The 20,115-nt window shown below is 41.5% G+C and overlaps 1 protein-coding gene across 2 annotated transcripts in view; it reads right to left on the minus strand.

Moving 5' to 3' along the window:
* The window catches only part of TNPO3 (transportin 3), a 291,077-nt gene that overhangs the window by 266,524 nt on the left and 4,438 nt on the right, over positions 1-20,115 (minus strand). Inside the window, exons 2-4 of one of the 2 annotated variants that reach the window (XM_066634006.1) lie at positions 14,999-15,044; positions 12,974-13,174; positions 8,632-8,705 (exon numbers count right to left, since the gene is read on the minus strand). In XM_066634006.1, the coding sequence (XP_066490103.1) occupies positions 8,632-8,705; positions 12,974-13,174; positions 14,999-15,019 (296 nt within the window). In that variant the 5' untranslated portion in view covers positions 15,020-15,044. The remainder of the gene's footprint in view (positions 1-8,631; positions 8,706-12,973; positions 13,175-14,998; positions 15,045-20,115) is intronic. The other variant, XM_066634005.1, reaches the window with a different exon arrangement.

Genomic DNA, 20,115 nt, shown 5'->3' on the forward strand with positions numbered 1-20,115 from the left:
TGCAGTGCTTTATTATGCCAGCTTTCAGTTCTCATTTTTATAGCATGTTTCTTATACTCCTGCTTAGTTTGCTTAGCTTTTAGTAAGTTCCTATTCTTTAATTCAAGCAGTGCTTGTTCCTGACTCTCTTTTACATAATCAGCCAATGCATGTTTCTCTTCCTAGTTTGTTTTTCCAGCATAAAAGCCTGAGAGCCCAATCCTAGATACGTCTCCTCATAAGTAAGCTCCATAAGAGTCAATGGGGCTTATTCCCAGGAAAGCGTGGAGAAGACTGGAGCCTGAGAGCACAATCATACACACGTCAAGTATACGTGTAGGATTAGGCTCCAATCTTCCATGGGGCTTCATCCCATGGAATCCCACTCCATGGGGCTTAATCCCAGAAAAGTGTGGAGAGGACTGGAGCCTGAAAGCCCAATACTAAGCATGTCTACTCAGAAGTAAGCATGGAGCCCTCTGCAGTCAGATTTTCACGGCAAATACAATGTGTCTATCTTGCTATGTGGAGGTAGAGCATAGTGTATTGTCATAAATTTCTTAATTTTCCAGTCCAAAGTATCCAAATCCGCTTGAGTCCAATTAATTATTCCAGTAGTATATCTTATAACTGGTAGGCCCCAGTTGTTAATAGGCTTAACTATGTTTTCATCATTTAACTTGGATTTCAAAATTTTCCTAACATTCTGGGTATATTCCTATTCTGACAATGGTTTTCACTTCTTCATGCTTGATGTCATCTAATTGTAGAATGCCAAGATATTTATAGGCCTCTTTCTAGTTAGACTTTATCATTTGGCCACTTGACATTTCAATGCCATCTCTTTCTGTAATTTGACTTCTCTTCACAGCTAGTGTGGCACATTTTTCTAGGTCAAATTCTGTTAAAATCTGTGCTAAATATTTGAACAATATTTGTCAATGATTGAATTTCTGTTTCTGACTTTCCATAGAATTTTAAGTCATCCAGATAAAGCAAATGGTTAATTTTAGGTGAATTTTTGACCATTTGATAACCCAGCTTTTTATTTAGTATGACGGAGAATGGAAACATGGCAATGACAAACAATAATGCGGAAATTATCATTCTTCTTCTTCTTCTTCTTCTTCTTCTTCTTCTTCTTATTATTATTATTATTATTATTATTATTATTATTATTATTATTATATTTTTGCACAGCCAGGGAGATGTTATTGACTGGTTTGTTTTACCCAGACATCAAGTCCTTCCCAAGGACCTGAGATGCCTGCTTTTTGTCCCTTTGCTGTTATAAATATCTTCACAAGATGAAAGCTGTTCCCAGTAAAGCTGTTTTTTGTAGTTGGTGGATGGAAATTTCTGTGGTCCCAATGCTGTTCTGGTGCTCTTCCAGGTGTTTTGGAATAACAAAGAGGGCGCCAATCACCACTAGGATCACTTTGATCTTCTGCCACAGTCTCTCAATTTCTACTTGTAAATCTTTGTATTTTAATTATTTTTTCCAGTTCTTTTTCTTTCAATTTGCTATCCCCTGGTATTACTGTATCGATTTTAACTTCTTTTTCTTTCTTCTCAACTAGAGTTATGTCTGGTGGATTGTGTGATAGTTGTTTGTCTGTAGTTGTAAATCCCATAATATTTTGGAATAATCAATTTCAGTGCCTTCTGCAATTTTGTGGTCCCACCAGTTGCTACCTGCAGGTAGCTTGCATTTTTTACAGATGTTTCAGTGTATCATTGTTGCTACCTTGTCATGCCTTTGCTTGTAGTCTGCTTGTGCAGTCTTTCTACAGCAAGTAATTAGGCGGTCCATGGTTTCATTGGCTTCTTTGCAGAGATGGCACTTGCTGTTTGTTGTGATTTTTCTACTTTTGCTTTTAATGTATTTATTCTTAATGCCTGTTCTTGCGCAGCCATTATTAGACCCTCTGTTTCTTTCTTCAAGTTGCCTTTTTTGAGCCACTGCAAGTTCTTGGTGATATTTATTTTTCCAGTAATGTCTTACAAATATTGTCCATGCAGTGGCTTATTTTCCCACCTTTCTGCTCAGTTCTTTCTCCTTTTTTATCAGCCTGCTTTGTTTTGTTGGTATTTAATAATTTTTCGTTTTTAACCATTTTAAGTGTATCCTCCTGGCTATACTTTACATATTCTTCAACATCTCTTTTTTCTCCCTCTACTGTTTGATGGACTTGCAGCATTCCTCTTACATCTCAGCTGTGAAGGAGATATGGTCTGTCCACATCACGAGGGTGCAGAGTAAAGTTGATTATCATTTTCTTCCTGGTGTTACGATCTAATGGAGCCATTTTCAACCACTGTGCTTTGGCACACTAGTGTGCCGCGAGTGGTCCACAGGTGCGCCACAGGAATTTAGGGGAAGATCATTTATTACTTGGGCCAATGGGGATGTGAGCCCCCGACAGGCAGCATGGTGTGCCTTGTCAATTGTCAAAAGCCTGATGGTGTGCCTTGACAATTTTAGTACCTTGTCACTGTGCCACAAGATGAAAAAGATTGAAAATTGCTAATCTCTAATGTCTAAGATCTAATGTCTCTAGTTTTGCCTGTGTCCAGTCTACCATTCCTGCAGTGTATCTAATGATGGGTATAGCCAAGAAGTTTGTGTTTTGTATAATGTTCCCACAATAAAGTTTGAACTTTAGGATTTTTCTGACTCTGCTAATTGACTAACAAGAGTTGCATTATTTCATCTGATATTATATCAGTTAATAATTTAAACATGATTGGCAGGCAGGTTATTGGTCTATAATTATTGAGAACTGCACCTTTTGCTGGATGAGGCGAGTTTTGCCAGTTGTTAACCACAGCCTAAAATTACCTCCTTCCAAAATATGATTAAACTGTTTTGCTCAGTGCTGATGGAGATTTGTTAGATGCTTAAGCCAAAAGCCATGCACTTCATCATCCCTTGGCACAGACCAATTTTTAATTTTCTTTACTCTTTTACTTATTAATTTTGGTGTTATTTTTAAATCTTGCATTTGATGACTACAGTTTTCAACCTTGTTTATCCAGCCTGTTTTTTGTTGTAACCTGTTGACGTATTCCATAAACTTGCCCAGAATTGCAGTGTTTTGTTTGGTGTTTCTGTGCTTCTTGCAGTTTCTCCATCTATGCATTAATGTTTATGATTGACTGGAACTGGAGATGCTGCCTATATTGTGCAGTTCCGGCTTGGTATCTGATAATCTTTTACATAATAAGAACATAAGAACAGCCCCACTGGATCAGGCCATAGGCCCATCTAGTCCAGCTTCCTGTATCCCACAGCGGCCCACCAAATGCCCCAGGGAGCACACCTGATAACAAGAGACCTGCATGGCGGTGCCCTCCCTTGCATTGGCATTCTGATATAGCCCATTTCTAAAATCAGGAGGTTGTACATGCACATCATGGCTTGTAACCTGTAATGGATTTTTCCTCCAGAAACATGTCCAATCCCCTTTTAAAGGCATCCAGGTCAGATGCCATCACCACATCCTGCGACAAGGAGTTCCACAGACTGATCACACGCTGAGTAAATAAATATTTTCTTTTGTCTGTTCTAACTCTCCCAACACACAATTTTGGGTGGATGTCCCCTGGTTCTAGTGTTATTTGAGATTGTAAAGAACATCTCTCTATCCACTCTGTCCATACCCTGCATAATTTTGTATGTCTCAATCATGTCCCCCCTCAGGCGCCTCTGTTCTAGGCTGAAGAGGCCCAAACGCCATAGCCTTTCCTCATAAGGAAGGTGCCCCAGCCCAGCAATCATCTTAGTCGCTCTCTTTTGCACCTTTTATTATTATTATTATTATTAACAGTATTTATATACCGCTTTTCAACTAAAGTTCACAAAGCAGTTTACAGAGAAAAATCAAATAACTAAATGGCTCCCTGTCCCAAAAGGGCTCACAATCTAAAAAGATGCAAAAGAACACCAGCAAACAGCCACTAGAACAGAAACTGCTGGGGTGAGGTGGGCCAGTTACTCTCCCCCTGCTAAAAAGAGGAGCACCCACTTGAAAAAGTGCCTCTTCCCAATTAGGAGGGGTTTTCCATTTCCTTTTCCATTTTTCCACCTTTTCCATTTCCACTATGTCCTTTTTGAGATGTGGCGACCAGAACTGGACACAATACTCCAGGTGTGGCCTTACCATAGATCTGTACAACGGCATTATAATATTAGCCGTTTTGTTCTCAATCCCTTTTCTAATGATCCCCAGCATAGAATTGGCCTTCTTCACTGCCGCCGCACATTGGGTCAACACTTTCCTCGACCTGTCCACCACCACCCCAAGATCTCTCTCCTGATCTGTCACAGACAGCTCAGAACCCATTAGCCTATATGTGAAGTTTTGATTTTTTTTCCCAATGTGCATGACATTGCACTGCTGTTATTTGCTGTTTCACAGTTTCCAGGACTTCTGCAATTCTCCTTGAATCTAGATGGCATTTCTGGATCAGATACTGTCTGATATTTTTTTCCCCAACTTCTTCTCTTTCCATTTGTTAACATCTGATCGTAGCCTGGCAGTCTGGTTTTGTAGTCTTGTCTTCCATTTAAGTGATGCACTATTTCTTTTTTTGCAGGTCTTTTTATCTTACATCTTAGCTCTTGTGTTGTTACTGTTGCTGCACTGTACATAAGTTGATTTCTTTCAAATTATTAGTTATTATTTCTGCAAGTGCAGCGTTTACATCTTTTAATATTTGAGCAAGATGCTTTTTAGCAACTATTTTTAGAGCTGGAATTCATAACCTGGTGTTTGGTTGGTGTTTAGTTATTCTTTGTTTTACTTCTTTCTGCTTTTCTGTTAAATGACATTCAATTTTTTGAGAAGAAGGCAAAGGAGAGGCTGCTTGATTGTGACTTTGACATGGTTGAACACCAATAGCATCCTGTGTCACCAGCATCTCCTCCACTTGTGCCTGGGCATCTTCTGCCCTTAGTGGTAATTCCTCTTGCATTTTTTGAGTCTGTTTTAATTCTTGCAGTTCTTCCAGCTGAACTTCTGTGAATAATTTATTCCTTTCTATAAATCTTAACTGACATGCTAAACTTTGTTTTGATATTTCTGTATCTCGATGTTTTTGTTTCCAAATTCAGTACATTCTTTTCTCATAACCTCTTCTGGCTGGCCTAGACTTCTAATAGCATATCATTACTTCTTTGTCAGCATGTCTTGTGAATTTTTTCCATTTAAGAGATGGAAAAGTCTCCAGTCCTGGTTGCTCAACTGGAGACTAAGTCTCATAGCCCACTTATCACCAGGTGTCCAAGAAGTCCAGCACCTGGTGCAGTCCTTGTTGACGCAGGTGACAACTGAGCTTGTATAGACTTTCTATTCATTGTTCTCACCATATTAAGAATGGGTTTGGAACACATTCATTCTGACTTCTCAGCAAAAGCCTGTCTGGTTTGGGTAGCCCTGTCCAGCTTAGCCCCCTGCCTCACTGAAGCACGCAAGCCCCACCACCACTAAAAGGTAGTGTCTCATTGAGGGGGGGGTTGCTTCTTCTTCTTCTTCTTCTTCTTCTTCTTCTTATTGTTATTATTTATTATTAACAGTACTTATATTCCACTTTTCAACAAAGAGTTCAAAAGCAGTTTTCAAAGAAAATCAATAACTATCGGCTTCCTGCACTGAAAAGGCTCGCAATCTAAAAAGATGCAAGAGACAGGAGACAGCCACTAGAAAAAGACACTGTAGGGATTAGAAAGATCAGTTTACTCTCCCCATGCTATATAAAAGAGGAGCTCAAAAAAGTGCCTCTTCACCAGTTGATGAGAATGTGACACTCATTTGAACGGGAGAGCACTGTGACTCCTATTTAAGAACAAGATAAAGCGTATGACAGAGAATGTACCAGTTCAGCAGATTTATCTTTAAAGATATGAAACAAAAGACACTGACAATGTCTATTGTCCTCCTTAACTTTATTGGAGTTCCCTAATGTTTCTTGCGTTTGCTACTGCATTCAATAGCAGTTGCATGAGCTAAGATAGCCCATGTTCATGAGCTACTCTGAAATACAGTGCATCTCAGGAAAATGTATACATACTTCATAATGTCAAATGTATTATTCTATAATTCTCAGATATACTGTAATATTGTAATTCACTTCTATTCTGCATATGGTATACACAGAATCAATTTCTTTACCTACTAAATTAATTAGACCAGGGGTCTCCAAAGTTTTTGGCCAGAGGGCTGCATCAAATATCTGGTGTGGTGTGGAGGGTCAGAAGAAAAATTCAAATATAAAATTTAAATAAATAAATAACTTAGAGATGGAACTTAGATGAGTGAATAAATGAATGAATGGGCTCATTCATTCAACCTTTCTGGCCCTCAGAACACCCTCCAGACACAAATCAGTTCTAGTCATGTTCAGTAGAGGGGGCCAGAGGCTTTCAGGGGGCAAGAGGCTGGCCGCGTGCCAGAAAGAGGCTTGCTATGGGCCGCATCTGGCCCCTGGGCCGGGGTTTGGAGACCCCTGAATTAGACCATGTACTCAAAATGTATCTTATATGCTGCTGAAAATGTTGACTAAAGATAGGGGTCTCCAAACGTTTTGGGCAGAGGGCCGCGTCAAATATCTGGCATGGTGTCAAGGGACAGAAAAAAAATAAATTTTACATACAAAATTTAAATAAATGCATTAGAGACAAAACTCAGATGAATGAATAAGTGAATGAAAGGGTTCAAAATTCAAGATTTCTCCAAGCACCATGACATAAATAAAGCACACACGCAAATGGAATCCCACCCCACAAGCAACTTATATGTACAGAAGAACATGCAGAACCAGCACATCACAGGAAATACCCAGAGCATGTTCTGAGGGCTGGGGAGGCTGAGGTTGGGGAGGCCTCAAAACGCCTTCTAAGGCTTTCAGAAGATCAAAAAATGTCACTTTCAGATTTTCAGAAAAACCAGGAAGAGATGTTTTTTGGCATTCTGAATGCCAGGGAGGTTACACACTGCCTCCCCAGCCATCAGAACACCCCAGCTGCACTCAGTCGAGTGGGCCAGAGGCCCACACAGGTCCAGAGCCTGGCCGCAAGTCGGATAGAGGCTCACCCCGGGCTGCATCTGGCCAACTGGCCAAGCTTTGGAGGCCCCCTGGACCAAGGGATCTGCAAGGATCCACCAACATGTGTGAGTGCTGGGATGCTTCCACACATCTCTTCAACTGCCTAAATTAAAGCTGGGGCCAATAAGCTATAGCCCATGGGCCAGATTCATCACACCACTCAATGTTTTCTGGCTCACAATCTCCAATTCATTGCCAACCAATGGACACTTTTCCTTAGGAAGTGGTGGCAGAGTCAAAGGGATTCTGTGAGACCGGGCAGGCAGCACTGCCATTCCCTGTCCCGGGCACCTCCCAAACTAAGCTTCACACATTTGGTCCACAATAGTGTAACTGCTCCACATTTTGGTAACTTTTGGCAAGGGAAAAAAAAAATCTTTTGGCTATTTTGCTCCGAGGAATGATTCAGAGCACTTAGTGCAGTGGTTCTCAAACTTTTTAGTATTGTGATCCACCTAAAAAAAAATTTCATTTTACCAACCACTCAAGTCCTTGTGGCTATAATGGAGATTGGCCAGCAGTCCCCGTCCCCCCACAAACAGCAGATTATTTAACCTTTGATACACAGAACCTAATATACCTGTTTTGTAAGGTTTTTCAACCTTACAAAAATTGGATGCGGTGATGGCATCCAACCGTTATGCCTTTGAAAAGAGATTGGACAAATTTCTGGAGAAAAAGTCCATCGCAGGTTATAAGCCATGATGTGTATGAGCAACCTCCTGATTATAGAAATGGGCTATGTCAGAATGCCAGATGCAGCGGAAGGTATCAGGATACAGGTCTCTTGTCTTGTGTGCTCCCTGGGACATTCAGTGGACCACTTTGAGATGCAGGATGCTGGACTAGACAGACCTATGGCTTTATCCAGCAGAGCTATTCTTATGTTTTTATGTTCTTAACATTTTAAATTATGTTTTAAACTTATTCAGCTACAAAGTATGATTGTAAAAAAAAAAATACGTGAAAAGAAAATAATACTAAACCATATCTTGAACCCATTCCAGATGTTCTGCTCCATAAACAGAAAAAGAATCACAAAACAAAAGCAATAGATATTGACAGAAAAAGGAAAATTAAAAAATATAATTTACGTATTTGCAAACATTAACAACATAATTAAAATTTATGGGTTTGCTGCTACATTATGGTGAATGGGGAGGAGGTAATGGATTATTATGATTGTTTTATTTTATTGTTTTCTGTTTGTTTGTTCTGTTTGTTGTTGTGTATCTCCTCTATCTATGCCAAAAAAGGTCTTATGTATGTAATTGAAATTAAATATTGAAATGACAAATGTTAATTATCTTTCTAAAAAATATGAATCCAAAACAAATATCTCTCACATTAGACAATGAAGAGAGAAATAAATAATTCTAAAATATCTAGTCACTTAAAGAAGATAATTGCTGATCATGTTTATTCACATTTTCTTAAAATATTGTATGACCTGTAAATTATAAACAACTACCAGTATTTCCAACACCAATGTGTACCTCATAATTTGCAGAATAATAACGTATCTTACAGAAAATAGTGACTTACTTTTCAACCAGTGTGTGCACGCAGCCCTTCCAAGAGGCCATCTGCAGGGCAAGGTCTGCTATTGCTAATGCAAGCTGTAGTGTGGGGAGAATGGAAAATACAAAGTTAAAACGAATGCTTACTTTAAAAAATAAAAGTTAATTTGCCCCGCCCCCACTCAAAAAAACAGTCCCTCACCATCAAGGTTCAAACAAAAAAGAATCCTAAAATTCAGAAAAGCCTTGCTAGATCAGGCCAAAGGGGGCCCAACTAGTCCAGCTTCCTGCATCTCATAGTGGCCCACAAAATATCTCAGGGAGCACACAAGGCCACAAGAGACCTGAATCCTGGTGCCCTCCCTTGCACCTGACATTCTGAGGTAGCCTACTTCTAAAATAAGGAGGCTGCACATAGCCATCATGGCTTGTAACCTGTAATGGACTTTTATTCCAGAAATTAGTCCAATCCCTTTTTTAAAGGCATCCAGGCCAGATGCCATCACCACATACTGTGGCAAGGAGTTCCACAGACTACACATATAAGAAAATAAGACTAAGAGATAGTGCCAAAATGCTTAGCAGGAATACCTAAGAAGGTAAGAAAAGCCCTGCTAGATCAGGCCAAAAGCCCATCTAGTCCAGCTTCCTGTATCTCACAGTGGCCCACAAGTTATGTCAGGGAGCACACAGGACAACAAGAGACCTGCATCCTGTTGTCACTCCCTTGCATCTCATATTCTGGGGTATCCCTACTTTTAAAATGGAGGTTTTACATACCTATCATGGTTTGTAACCTGTGATGGACTTTTTCTCCAGAAATTTATTCAATTCTCTTTTGAAGGCATCCAGGCCATATGCCACCACCATACGCTGCTGTGGGTAATTACTAATTCCTCACTTGATAAAGAAATATTTTCTATTGTCTGTTCTAACTCTCGTAACACTTAATTTTAGTGGATAGCCCCTGGTTCTGGTGTTGAGTGAGAGGGAAAAGAACATCCCTCTATCCACTCTATCCAACCCCCCCCCCGCAAAGTTTTGTACATCATGGCCCCTCTCAGTCAACTTTTTTCTAGACTAAAGAGCCACAAATACTGTAGCATTTCCTCCTAAGGAAGGTTCTCCAGCCTAAAATCATTTTGACTCTTCTCTTCTTCACCTTTTCGATTTCTACTATCTTTTTTAAGGTGTGGTGACCAGAAGGTGTAATACTTCAGGTGTGGCCTTACCATCGATTTGTACAATGGCATTATAATGTTAGCTGCTTTATTCTCAGTATCTTTTCTAATGATCCCAATTAGCCTTCTTCACCACTGCTGTACCAAGTTCAAGGACAAATCCTTAGGGCACAGCGCTTTTCACCTCCCTTCATTGTGATCTTCACCAAGATCTCACTCCTAGTCTGTCACAGAGCTCAGAACCCATTAGCCTATAGTTTTGATTTTTTTGCCCCAATTTGCATTACTTTTCACTTGCTTACAGTGAAATGTATCTGCCATTTTGCTACCCATATTCCCAGTTTGGAAAGATCCTTCTCTTCACAATGTCTTCTGCTTTTCAACAGAAAAGTTTAGTGTTATCTATAGACTTGGCTACCTAGCTGCTTTGTGTCCTATCTCCAGGTTATTTTTGAACAAGTTGAAAAGCACTGGTTCAAGGACAAATCCTTGGGGCACAGCACTTTTCACCTCCCTTCAAATTGCCCATTGACACCCACTCTCTATTTTCTGATCCTCAACTAGTTCCTAATCAATGAGAGGACCTACCCTATAATTCCCTGACTGTGGAGTTTTTTAGGAGCCTTAGTTGAGGGACTGTGTTCAAAGCCTTCTGAATATTCAGGTATCGAATATCCATGGGTTTACCAGAATCCACATGCCTGCTGACCTTTTCATATAATCCTAAAAGGTTCATCACAAGACTTACTGTAGTAGAAACCATGTTGATTCTCCTATAGCAATGCTTGCTCACCTATGTGCTTTAAGGTTTTATTTTTGATGAGGCATTTCACCATCTTAACTGGAAAAGACGTTACACTGACATGCCTATAATAATCCAAGTCCCATCTCTTTCCTTTTTCAAAGACCAGTGTGACATTTCTTATTCTCTAATGCTCTAGCACAGTGGCCATTTTAAGGGACAAATAACATATTTTAGTCAAGAGATCAACAACTTCATTCTTTAATACCTTAATAACTCTTGGGTGGATATCACCTAGGCTCAGTGACTTATTGAATTTCTAAATTAGGTCTGAAACATTTTCTCTTTCAACCTCTCTGATTTAACTCATTAATCAGGAGAGGCTGTTCAGGCAGCAGTATCTGCCCAAGGTCTTCTTCTGTGAAGACAGATGCAAATATCTCATTTAATTTCTCTGCCATCTCCTCCTTTTATTTCTCCTTTCACTCCCTCACGGTCCAGTAGGCCAACCACTACTCTGGTTGGTTCCCTGAAGAAGTTTTTATTATTCCCCTTGATGTTGCTAGCCATGCGTTCCTCATAGTCTCTCTTGGTCTACTGTATCACCTTCTTACATTTCTTTTGCCACAATTCACATTCCTTTCTATTCTCCTCATTAGAGCAAGACTTCCATTTACAGAAGGAAGCTTCCTTGCCCTTTACGGCCTCTCTAACTTGGCTCGTTAGGTATGCGGGCACCTCCTGGACTTAGTCAAGCCCTTCTTCCTCTGCGGTATACACTTCTGCTGGGCCTCTATTACTGTTGTTTTAAGCAGCCTCCATGCACTCTGGAGAGATTGGACTCTTTTTACCTTCTCTTTCAACTCCTTTCTAACTAGTCACCTCAACTGATGAAAGTCTGCCCTTCCAAAGTAAAGGGTTTTTGTGTTAGATTTGTTTGGCACTCTCCCCCCCAACATAAATGGCAAAACAGATTGCAGCATGGTTACTGTTGCCTGATGGCCCAGTAACATTCACCATATATATTCGCCTATAGGTCAAAAAATTTATGCCTCAAAATAGAACCTGAGATTCTGAGTCGACTTGTACCCGGGTCAATGCAGTGGGTGAGGCAGGGTCCTCTGGGAGCTTCTGGGAAGCTTATGGACAGCTCAGCAGCTGTCTAGTGAAGGGAGGGGCGTGGAAATTAACTGAGAAGCAGGAAGCAGGTGGAGAAAAAGTTGAATTTTTACTAGTAATTACGGTATTCAGAGGTAACAATTTTGGCCTCTTCTCCAGACAGGAAGAGAAGTGAAGGTGCTTCTGGGAATTGTAGTCTGTATGAGCTGCTGCTACGGAATGCAGCACATACTCCCACAAAGTGTCCCCACAATTCCCAGAAGCCCCTTTATCTCCCTTCCAGTTTGAAGAAGGGAAATGCCTCCTTCTTTTGCTGCAGCCTCTGAACATTCCTGGCAAGTCATTTGCAAAGAATTTCACCCCCCCCTCCAAGTTTAGGGGTCTGGTTTTTAAAACCCCAGGATGGGATCCTCATTTCCCTCTGAAACAAGGTCCCAGGCTGCAATGCACCATTACTTAAGAATAACACCCATGGAAAGCAGTGGGTCTGCTTCTGAGTAAAGAGGGCTGCAATTTTGTGCGTTTGCTCATGCTCAGTTCTTGCTGCTTGTCTCCCTGCCGTGAACTGAACTGCACACTCCCAATTACATGCTTTATGTTGCATGTTATATGTAGCGCCTGTGGCTTATATGTCACGCAGACACCTTAAAGAAGGATTTGATTAATGGTTCTACTGGTATGCTGTTTACAGGCACTTACTCTGACAGTGTTTTCACAAATGTTGGGAAGATCAGAATTTTAAAAATGTCAAAAATGCATTTTATGATCTTTTATTGTATTTTTAATAAATTAGAAACTGTACAGTCGTTAGGTAACAATTACTGGAAGGTTATTTTTCAGGCTCTGGCTTCAGGTAAAATCAGACAAAATTATAGTCAGACCCCGCTAAGTTTAACCCGACTTATCAGAGGGTCATAGAAAATTCCGGGTTCAAAACCTGCCCTCAGCTTATCTGTGAAATCGACATATAGGAGGGTGTCTGCAGTGTATCTCTAGCTGGGTCCTGAGCACCACATAATATTAAATCCAGGGTCACCTGTCCTCTGGTGGGCTCCATGACTAGCTGTTCTAAGGCACAGTAATTCAGCATATTAAGAAATCTGGTCTTTCATGATCAGAACACAAACTGACCTCTCTCTCATGAATAGACCTCTCTTACTATGGCAAGTATTCTGTTGCTCTCCAGCAAGGGTGATGAGACCCTCTCCACAGTTCTCTTGCCTCCAGATTCTAGTTCTTTGAGGTAGATACCCTTTGACATTAGGAGCACCATTGAGGTACCAAGAATACCTTTTTCAGAAAAGCAGAGAAGGTTTTTTGCATACCTGGGTGACGATGACAGGGGACATGTCTTTCAATTTCTGAATGTGGGAAAGCAAAGAGTCCCGCAGTGAAGTATGAGAGTCTATAGGGAGCTCATAGAATGCAGTCTGGATCTTCATTTTCATGGTTTGGGCAGCAAAGTAGCATGACTCCACATCCTGTTGGATTTGCAGCAACTGATCTGAGATTTCCCAGGCATGAACCTTCAGAGGATAAAGTGGAAGAATGCCAACAGGACAAGGCAGGAAGGAGAGAGCATTTAATCAATGGCTTCAAATTGCTAAACATGAGTTATACAAACCTACCTCACAAGAAAGACCCAGAAAGACTGTTCCCAGATAATATGAAAAAAAAATCAGCTTTGAACAGTTGCTTGTGGTTCTTTTAAAACTATTTCTAATTTTCTTTTTACTGTGAAGTTTTTTTTTCATTCTGATTTTCTTTTAACTTTTTTCTGAAGTGCTGGCTAGCTCTGCTCACTGAGGTACAGTTGTAACTGTCTCTATAAGACACCTCCCCTCCCCAACCTTCTATTTATCATTCTAATGTAGAGCTCTAGAAGGGAAATTCAGGGCTCAGCTGTACACAGCAGAGTTGTTAGACACATCTGCTAGATGTATGACCAAAGTGAATTCACACAAGATGACACCAGTACTCTCACCGTGAAATAGAGGGCAAAATTGTGGAGGTTTCTCTATAAAACAAATAAATTGAGATGACATAATTTTGTGGGTGTATAAAACTTCTTCTCCCAGAATGTATTTGTTAGTTTGCTTGCTAATCTATATTCCACTTTATCTTCCAAATAGGCAAGCCATTTTCAACCTTTTTCAGCTCACGACACACTTACAAGGCACTAAAATTGTCAAGACACACTACCAGTTTTTTACTTACACTACAATACAATAAATCTTGAATTAATACAATTAAATCATCACACAACAAAAAAATTGACAAGGAGCATGCAGAGGGAAGTATATGTAGTTTCTGAAAAGGAGAAAAAATCCTGTTTTCAAATTCTTATCAAATGTGCCAGAAAGTGTTGGCAAAGACAGGGCAGGTTGATCACATACTGGAGAAAAGTGGGTGAGGGGAAGTGAGGAGACATGATTGAAACAAATGCAAGATTAAACTGGGGGAGGGGGAGAGAGGGAGAGAGAGAATGTGAGGCACTGATTCTGTATCTTTGGAAAGTGCGGACAAGTGAGGGGAGGGACAGTAAGAGAGTTGCTAACTATGATTGTGAGATTAAAGTCAATGGGGCTTACTCCCAGAAAAGTGTGGATGGGAAAAGTGCACTCTGCAGGAGCCTGTGGCCTCTGGGACCCCAAGTATCTCTGGGAGCTAAGTGCCAGGTAAGGTACTGTGAGTTACATAAGAACGTAAGAACAGCCCCACTGGATCAGGCCATAGGCCCATCTAGTCCAGCTTTCTGTATCTCACAGCGGCCCACCAAATGCCCCAGGGAGCACACCAGATAACAAGAGACCTCATCCTGGTGCCCTCCCCTACATCTGGCATTCTGACTTAACCCATTCCTAAAATCAGGAGGTTGCGCATACACATCATGGCTTGTACCCCATAATGGATTTTTCCTCCAGAAACTTGTCCAATCCCCTTTTAAAGGCGTCTAGGCTAGACGCCAGCACCACATCCTGTGGCAAGGAGTTCCACAGACCGACCACACGCTGAGTAAAGAAGTGTTTTCTTTTGTCTGTCCTAACCCGCCCAACACTCAATTTCAGTGGATGTCCCCTGGTTCTGGTATTATGTGAGAGTGTAAAGAGCATCTCCCTATCCACTCTGTCCATTCCCTGCATAATTTTGTATGTCTCAATCATGTCCCCCCTCAAGCGTCTCTTTTCTAGCCTGAAGAGGCCCAAACGCCGTAGCCTTTCCTCATAAGGAAGGTGCCCCAGCCCCGTAATCATCTTAGTCGCTCTCTTTTGCACCTTTTCCATTTCCACTATGTCTTTTTTGAGATGTGGCGACCAGAACTGGACACAATACTCCAAGTGTGGCCTTACCATAGATTTGTACAACGGCATCTGGGTGAGGAGAAGGCAAGTGGACCTTGGAGTTTTGGAGAAGAAGAAGAGGAGGACAAGAAAGAGAAGGTAAGTGTACTCTTTCTAAATCTTTGTCATTCTAACTCCTTGTCTTCTAGCTTTAACTTTAAATCAACCCTAAATCAACACTGAAATTTAGCTGCACCTAAGGTAGCACCTAATCTAACCTAAGGAAGGGAATCTAAGGTCCAAGGAGGTAAGGGCAATAAAAATAAATACGTAGGTGTGTACATAGGTCTACTCTGAGCAGGAACAGAGTCCTATTCGTGAGTAAGAGCCCAAGGAACAGGCACTTGGGAAAATAAATAAAACTGAGGAGAATAAAGTGGAAAGCAAGTTTTTCTACTTTGTTTTAAATTAACCCTATACTTAACCCAAGTTAAACTTAATCTAAGTTAAAACATAAACTAAACAGTTCAGTATATTGGGACAGGATCTAGGTGAGAACAATAAATAATTAAACACACAAACTCAAATAAAAACTAGCTTGAGGTTGAAAAACAGCCCAGCCTAAGAGAACAGACCTACATAAGAACATAAGAACAGCCCCACTGGATCAGCTTCCTGTATCTCACAGCGGCACACCAAATGCCCCAAGGAGCACACCAGATAACCAGAGACCCGCATCCTGGTGCTCTCCCTTGCATCTGCCATTCTGACATAACCCATTTCTAAAATCAGGAGGTTGTACATGCACATCATGGCTTGCAACCCGTAATGGATTTTTCCTCCAGAAACTTGTCCAATCCCCTTTTAAAGGCGTCCAGGCCAGACGCCATCACCACATCCTGTGGCACGGAGTTCCACAGACCACCCACACGCTGAGTAAAGAAATATTTTATTTTGTCTGTTCTAACTTTCCCAACACTCAATTTGAGTGGATGTCCCCTGGTTCTGGTGTTGTGTGAGAGTGTAAAGAGCATCTCTCTATCCACTCTGTCCATCCCCTGCATAATTTTGTATGTCTCAATCATGTCCCCCCCTCAGGCGCCTCTTTTCTAGGCTGAAGAGGCCCAAACGCCGTAGCCTTTCCTCATAAGGAAGGTGCCCCAGGCCAGTAATCATCTTAGTCGCTCTCTTTTGCACCTTTTCCATTTCCACTATGTCTTTTTTGAGATGTGGCGACCAGAACTGGACACAATACTCCAGGTGTGGCCTTACCATCAATTTCTCCAAAGGCATTATAATATTAGCCGTTTTGTTTTCAATACCTTTTCTAATGATCCCAAGCATAGAATTGGCCTTCTTCACTGCCGCCGCACATTGAGTCAACACTTTCATTGACCTGTCTACCACCACTCCAAGATCTCTCTCCTGATCTGTCACAGACAGCTCAGAACCCATCAGCCTATATGTGAAGTTTTAATTTTTTGCTCCAGTGTGCATGACCTTACACTTACTGACATTGAAACGCCATTCTGCCATTTTGCTGCCCATTCTGCCAGTCTGGAGAGATCCTTCTGGAGCTCCTCACAATCATTTCTGGTCTTCACCACTCGGAAAAGTTTGGTGTCATCTGCAAACTTTGCAACCTCACTGCTCAACCCTGTCTCCAGGTCATTTATGAAGAGGTTGAAGTGCACCGATCCCAGGACAGATCCTTGGGGCACACCGCTTTTCCTTCTCTCCATTGTGAAAATTGCCCATTGACACCCACTCTCTGCTTCCTGGTCTTCAACCAGTTCTCAATCCATGAGAGGACCTGTCCTCTAATTCCCTGACTGTGGAGTTTTTTTAGTAGCCTTTGGTGAGGGACCGTGTCGAACGCCTTCTGAAAGTCCAGATATATAATGTCTAGGGGTTCTCCCGCATCCACGTGCCTGTTGACCTTTTCAAAGAATTCTATAAGGTTCGTGAGGCAAGACTTACCCTTACAGAAGCCATGCTGATTCTCCCTCCTCAAGGCCTGTTCGTCTATGTGTTTTGAGATCCTATCTTTGATGAGGCATTCCACCATCTTACCCGGTATAGATGTTAGGCTGTCTGGCCTATAGTTTCCCGGGTCCCCCCTCTTTCCCTTTTTAAAGATAGGCGTGACATTTGCTATCCTCCAATCTTCTGGCACCATGGCCGTTTTGAGGAACAAGTTGCATATCTTAGTCAAGAGATCTGCAACTTCATTCTTCAATTCCTTAATAACTCTTGGGTGGATGCCATCAGGGCCTGGAGACTTATTGATTTTTAATTTATCAATGAGGTCTAAAACATCTTCTCTTTTAACCTCTATCTGACTTAATTCCTTGGTCAGGAGGGGCTGTTTGGGCAGCGGTATCTGCCCAAGGTCCTCTGCCGTGAAGACAGATGCAAAGAACTGATTTAATTTCTCTGCCAACTCTAAATCTCCTTTTATCTCCCCTTCCCCTCCCTCACCATCCAGAGGGCCAACCTCTTCTCTGGTGGGTTTCCTGCTTCTAACATATTTGAAGAAGCTTTTATTATTCCTCCTAATGTTGCTGGTCATGCGTGCCTCCAGGCAGCACTCCAGGGCCTCCACCACTATATCAGAATATGGTGAGAGTTAAGTGTCATCAGCATACTGGTGGCATCTCACTTCAAATTCCCAGATTACCTCTCCCAAGGGTTTCATGTAGATGTTAAATAGCATGGGGGACAAAATAGAACCCTGTGCCACTCCACAACTCAAAGGCCAGGGTGCCTAAGTACAGGTATCCCTAAGTACCACCACCTGAACCTATCCACCAAGTAGAAGTGGAGCCACCGCCGAACATTGCCTTCAATCTCAACTTGGCCAATTGGGCCAGAAGGATACCATGGTCGATGGCGCTGAAAGCCAGTGAGAGGTCCAGTAAAAAGGAATGCACTCCCCCTACCCAGTTCCTGATGTAGGTCATCCACCAAGGCGACATGGTTATGTCTGTCCCAAAACCTAGTCTGAAACCAGATTGAAATTGATCAAGATAATCCACTTTATTCAAGACCCTCTGGAGTTGAGTTGCCACCACCAACCAGCCCAGAAATGGGAGGTTAGACACTGGTTGATAATTATCCAGCACAGTGGAGATCAGGGAGGTCTTTTTCAGAAGAGGTTGAACCACCACCTGCTTCAGGGCTGGTAGCAGGACCCCCTCCATCTAGGAGAATTAACCATCCTCCCTGTCTGCTCAGCCAACCCCACGTGGGCAGATCTAATAATCCAAGGATCAAGCAGGCAGGCAGATGGCCTCCCACTCCAAAGGAGGCCGTCCACATCCTCAGACTATTCAAGCTGAAAATAGTCCCACGAAACTGAGCAAGTAGACACCAAGAGGATATTACCAGACATTGTCACTGTGGTTGTGATGAACTTTATCTGCAAAGTGCTTTGCAAACATGTCACAGAGGATGACTGTCTGTTCCTCCGGGTCAGTGGGAGGAGCCTGATGGAGTAGTACAACTCTGTTGGATGGCTCTCTGCGGTAGTCAAGAAAAAAGATTTTCTTGCTGCTATCACTGCCATGGAATAGGCTGTATAACAAGCTCAATTTGTGTGTCTAGTTGGATTCAGCATGAGTTTTTGCCCAATGTCTACCCTGCTGCTTCATCATGAAACCAAGGAGCCACTCTGAGTCTCTTAGAAAGCATTAAAAATTTAACTTCTGGTTTCTCCATGAAACTAGGAGTCATGTGTTTTGAGATGCAATGCTCAGTCTGAGCCTATCAAGAGGCCGTGGATAGATATCTGCAGCCTCTTCTAAGCTGACCCTCTGGAGGAATTCCAGAGGGAGCGCATATAGGAGGCCTTGTGGACGTGATCCACAGATAACTCAATCCATGGTTACGGGATCCACAGTTATGAGGGCCCTCTGTCCTTATTTTAAACCTTTAATTTACTTACTTAATTGATTTGATTTTGTTGTATGGGGAGATGATAAAAATTTTCCTGCTTGATGTTGCTGCTTCCAGGCATGACATTGCTTCCAGCTTAATGACATCACTTTCAGTGGGTTCCTACAGCCTGTCATTCTAAAAAGTTTGAGAACCACTGACCTAGAGCACCCATGCACTAACTATAAAGGTATGTTTTATCCATAATATCTTTCCGCAGACATCAGTATGCCATTTTCACCTGCACGACTCCTTCCAATTCTCACTTCTACTACAACATTTTTAAACCTTTCCCCTGTGTTTACCTTTCCTTCTCCATTAACTGAATAATTTAAACTGCTTCTCAAACAAAACAGTGCAATTCACTTTAAAAATTTGTACATACACTTCTTAGTTCACAGATGTATTTCAACTGGTAAGAATTCTTTCAGGCTGGTAATAAATGATTTTCATTTATCCATGGAAACACTTAGGGAAGTATTTCCCAAACTGGGATTGCAGCTCTATTTTTGGTGGGTCATGTAGTGCCTAGCAGTGCCATCACATAGATGATGGAAAGATTACATAACTAATTCCCTCAAGCCATGATGCTATTCAAAAATCAGATAGCTGCTATCTGCTCTGCAATGAGATGAGGTCCTGCAATTTCAAGACAGCTGCTAATTGCAAACAGCTGAGCTCCTGTAGTTTGCAAAGACTGAGCTACTGCAGTTTGCAAGCTTGTGTAAAAATAGGGAGATAAATATTTGAGCATTTTTTTCTGATTTTTTCCCCCAAGTCTGTCAACATCAGGTAGTGGGGGCAGGTGAAAGCTGGGGCACAACATTAAGCCCCTCAAGCCATGAGGCTATTCCTTAGTTATGCCTCATCATGAGAAATGGATTGAATATTTTGCAAACAAAAACATAAAATATTACTTGTAAATACCTGAATATTATTTCTTTCTAGACCACCTTTTTCATAAAGTTTAATAAAGTGAAGTGAGTCCTGACAGTGTCTTTTTAAAAAGTAGATCTGGTGCTTAAAGTCGGAGAACCACTGGTATAAATGCTTTTGTTTTATTCAAGCAATAATTACAAATAATTACAAATAATTATAAATAATAATTTATCTGGTGTGCTCCCTGGGGCATTTGGTGGGCCGCTGTGAGATACAGGAAGCTGGACTAGATGGGCCTATGGCCTGATCCAGTGGGGCTGTTCTTATGTTCTTATGTTCTTACAAATACAGTCAGAATTAGAAATTAACCA

This window comes from Tiliqua scincoides, chromosome 7, assembly GCF_035046505.1.
Source record: "Tiliqua scincoides isolate rTilSci1 chromosome 7, rTilSci1.hap2, whole genome shotgun sequence".
Lineage (NCBI taxonomy): Eukaryota > Metazoa > Chordata > Lepidosauria > Squamata > Scincidae > Tiliqua > Tiliqua scincoides.